At 36.8% G+C, this 4,020-nt stretch overlaps 2 protein-coding genes across 2 annotated transcripts; one reads left to right on the forward strand and one right to left on the reverse strand.

The window, feature by feature from the left end:
- Window positions 1-438: 438 nt before the first annotated feature.
- Window positions 439-976, reverse strand: LOC108363793 (sarcotoxin-1C-like). Its single transcript, XM_017617276.1, has 2 exons — window positions 785-976; window positions 439-689 (listed from the first exon to the last, which is right to left on the reverse strand). The coding sequence occupies exons 1-2, from the start codon at window positions 881-883 to the stop codon at window positions 597-599; spliced, it is 192 nt and encodes a 63-aa protein (XP_017472765.1). The 5' UTR covers window positions 884-976; the 3' UTR covers window positions 439-596.
- A 2,043-nt stretch (window positions 977-3,019) lies between these two features.
- On the forward strand, window positions 3,020-3,451 carry LOC108363787 (sarcotoxin-1C-like). The gene is made up of 2 exons (XM_017617263.1): window positions 3,020-3,241; window positions 3,321-3,451. Exons 1-2 carry the CDS (start codon window positions 3,143-3,145, stop codon window positions 3,411-3,413), a joined length of 192 nt encoding a protein of 63 aa, XP_017472752.1. The 5' UTR covers window positions 3,020-3,142; the 3' UTR covers window positions 3,414-3,451.
- Window positions 3,452-4,020: the final 569 nt, after the last annotated feature.

The following is a 4,020-nucleotide window of genomic DNA, read 5'->3' on the forward strand; positions in this document are numbered from 1 at the left end:
CGAGCACAATGGGCTAGCTTTTCTCAATGTTCATCGCAATATATGTTAATGTTGACTCAGTATTAAAAAATTGTTATCTATAAAATATGCTGAATACTCTAAATAAAACAATGATATTCTTAGTTGTTACGAATGCCTTTCCACAAAGAGAAATCCTGCGGCCGGCCCTGGTTTTTAAGCAAGGTCGTCATAGAGAACTTTAGATTTATGGAACAAAAATAAAAATCTGGGGATAGCATTTAAAAACTATTCGAACGTGCAGGTCAAAACGGTTTTGAAGGACAAACATTTTTAATAGCCATTTGCAGACCTCAGAGAGACCTTTTCGGCGACATAAAAACTTTTAAAATCGGATATCAAATAAGAACGTTATAGCAAAAAACGCGATTTAGCTATCTATATAGTGCTTAATACAACGCAGAAACAACAGAGAGATAATTGCTATAATTTGAAATTTAATTTATTCACATTGATATTTTCTTAAAGTTAAAAAATAAATACAGCAATTATGATAAAATAAATATATATATGTAGCCAGGAACTATAAAGTTTTTTTATGTGAAGCAGTGATTAAATGGGCCAGAAAACAACTATTCTTAACCCCGGGCAGTTGCGGCAACATTGGCGGCCTGCTGCGCCACGCCAAGTCCCTGAATGGTGGCATCCCTTGTGTGTTGACCAACGCGTTCCTGTTCGGAAAGGAAATTTTACAATAGTAAGTACATATGCACTTAATCCAACAAAAAAATATATATGCTATGAATATTTCTGTGTAAAAACTTACGATTTTCTTGCCGATCTTCTTTAGCCAACCCGCTTCTGTTTGCCCTGCGAAAATAGCGATCAAAACAGCAAAGAAGATGAAGACTTTATTGAAGTTCATTTTGATTGTTGTTTTTTGTTTCTTGTCTACTGCAATGTATAGCTGATGAGCGGCGACTATTGTCTTTACTGGGGTCGTTCCAAACGTTTTTGATGATGAGAGATTGACGGCAGGGGCTTTTATAGCGAGAACTACTTCGATTGGTGACGGCCTCTGCATTTCCTTCATTATACGGGGGATCACTGGCATCCATCATCATCAATGTATGTATGTACATACATACGTATGCGTTCGTATGCATCACTTAGCTGATAAGGTGACAGTATTAAATAATTTCATTTGCTTTACTTAACTCGGGGATTTTAAACTTCTTAAGAGTGCAATATCTTGTATTGTGTTGTCTCTTAGAAACTACTACAGGCATACATAACAAACACACCGACATGGATATATACATATGTACAGTAGGGTGCCCCGCTACCCCCTAATTTTATTCGTTTTTATGAGAAATATTATTACCTATTTTTATAGATTTTTTAAAGGTCACTTAGAGGTCGCGACCTGTCGATTTAGGTCAGAAAATACTATTTTGTAGCTTAATGAGTTTTTGAATGACTACTTTTGATTCGATTTCAAGGACATATAGGCCTTTAAAATGGTATATAATAATCTATTGTCGACTTGGCTTGATGGGATTTTTTATCGGGTAAAATAAAAAAAAACCCATATTTCTCTTAATTTTTTGAATTTTGATCATCGACAATTTCCACAGTTTCAAATTATGTAGTACTATATAAAAATAAAAATTCTCGAAGTTAGGCGACTTTTATTAAATACGTATATTGTTTACTAGCTTCACCCCATGTCAGAAGAAATTGAAGGGGTCTTGTGACTTGTGGTTCCGAAGATATGGCTGATAAAAAATTCCAGGCATAACCAGTTATAACGGTAAAATATTCCACGCCTTCGGGATTTTCTGCCTCCTTACACCGTCTCATTTATATATATACATACCTTACTATAAGCACCTACCATAGATATGTCTGCATACCAAATTTCCAGCTCATGTGACTTATGGTTCCGAAGGTATGACTGACAAAAAATTCCACGCCTATCTTATCTGCCACGCCCCCTTTTACCAACTCATTTATATATACCTTAAGATAAGCTTCTACCAAATTTCAAGTTCATGTGACTTACGGTTCCGAAGTTAGAGCTGTTTTAATAATTAACGCCTATGGGAGGTGCCATGGCCCCTTTTGCAAAACCGCCCATATTTTCCCATGAGTATGGAAATAATTTCTTTTATATCGGCACCAAGTTCCAGTATACTACCACAAATATTTCAAGAGATATACAACATGATAATTTTAGTCAGTATGGGAGGTGCCACGCCCCTCTTTCCAGTAATGTCCATATTTCTCTATGCCTATAACCTTTCCGGGGTAAAAGCAAATAAGTGCGCAAAGTTTCATGCGATTCCGTGCCGCGGTTCGAAGTTATAAGGTAATAAACAAACAGACATTCACATTTATATACATACATATACAGATGTACCGGACTTTCAGATTTTTGAGCAGGAATTTATCAATATTTGATCAAAATTGATGTATACAATCGCCCAAATTTGGTATACACATTGTGCAAAACCTACTCCCCATAAAATATAGCTAGCTTTGAGTTTTTTAAAACTACCGTTATGTTGGTGGAGCGTGCGATTTCCGTGTCCGATTTCAAAAACTTTCAATACGGCGCTTAAGAAGCCTACGTATACGAAATTTGGTTGAGATCGATGAAGTAGGTTTTGAGATACACATATGTGATATATCCATATGTGATATAGCCATCCCAATTTTCCTAGAATTTTGGTGGAAAACCACTTCTTTGGTAAAGAGCGTTTATATACATATATCCATGTCGGTGTGTTTATTATGTATGCCTGTAGTAGTTTCTAAGAGACAACACAACACAAGATATTGCACTCTTAAGAAGTTTAAAATCCCCGAGTTAAGTAAAGCAAATGAAATTATTTAATACTGTCACCTTATCAGCAAAGTGATGCATACGAACACATACGTATGTACATATGTACATACATTGATGATGATGGATGCCAGTGATCCCCCGTATAATGAAGGAAATGCAGAGGCCGTCACCAATCGAAGTAGTTCTCGCTATAAAAGCCCCTGCCGTCAATCTCTCATCATCAAAAGCGTTTGGAACGTCCCCAGTAAAGACAATAGTCGCCGCTAAACAGCTATCGAGCTAAGTTGTAAAGTATTACATTGCAGTAGACAAGAAACAAAAAACACAATCAAAATGAACTTCAATAAAGTCTTCATCTTCTTTGCCGTTTTGATCGCTATTTTCGCAGGGCAAACAGAAGCGGGTTGGCTAAAGAAGATCGGCAAGAAAATCGTAAGTGATTTACACAGAAGCATTCATAGCCTATTATGTACATATGTACTTACTATTGTAAAATTTCCTTTCCGAACAGGAGCGTGTTGGTCAACACACAAGAGATGCCACCATCCAAGGACTTGGCGTGGCGCAGCAGGCCGCCAATGTTGCCGCAACTGCCCGGGGTTAAGAATAATTGTTTTCTGACCCGTTTCATCACTGCTTCACATAAAAAAAAACTGTATAGTTCCTGGCTACATATATATATTTATTTTATCATAATTGCTGTATTTATTTTTTATCATTAAGAAAATATCAATGTGAATAAATTAAATTTCAAATTATAGCAATTATCTCTCTGTTGTTTCTGCGTTGTATTAAGCACGCTCTTATTTGATATCCGATTTTGAAAATTTCTATGTTGCCGAAAATTTTACTTCTTTTAAGAAAAAATATTATGCAAAACTGCATGCCTAGTCAAATTTTTTTTAAGAAGAATAATTAAGGATTGAAATTGTTTATGAAAATTTACATAGTTTGGAAAAGAGATGGGCATGGGTCTAAATTTTCAGACCCGGCCCAGCACGAGTGTAAAATCAACTTTCAAAAACACGCACGAGCCCGCACGTTAAGAATTTTAGTGGGGCACGGCCCGGCGCGGCTCGGCACGACGGGATCCCAGCCCAGAAATAAAGAGCCAACTTTTATTGTATGCATACATATCGGCCGCTGTGGTGTAGTGGTAAGCAGTGCGCGCTTCCACTCCGCAACACCTGGGTTCAAACCCTGGTCAAAGC

The sequence above is a fragment of the Rhagoletis zephyria genome, unplaced genomic scaffold, assembly GCF_001687245.7.
Source record: "Rhagoletis zephyria isolate East Lansing unplaced genomic scaffold, Rhagoletis_zephyria_1.1 Rzeph_scaffold_01376, whole genome shotgun sequence".
In the NCBI taxonomy this organism is placed as follows: domain Eukaryota; kingdom Metazoa; phylum Arthropoda; class Insecta; order Diptera; family Tephritidae; genus Rhagoletis; species Rhagoletis zephyria.

Coding starts and splice junctions, on each gene's coding strand:
- LOC108363787 (XM_017617263.1), top strand. CDS start 3,143: ATGAACTTCAATAAAGTCTTCATCTTCTTTGCCGTTTTGATCGCTATT. Junction 3,242..3,320: donor AGAAGATCGGCAAGAAAATC/GTAAGTGATTTA, acceptor CTTTCCGAACAG/GAGCGTGTTGGTCAACACAC.
- LOC108363793 (XM_017617276.1), bottom strand. CDS start 883: ATGAACTTCAATAAAGTCTTCATCTTCTTTGCTGTTTTGATCGCTATT. Junction 690..784: donor AGAAGATCGGCAAGAAAATC/GTAAGTTTTTAC, acceptor CTTTCCGAACAG/GAACGCGTTGGTCAACACAC.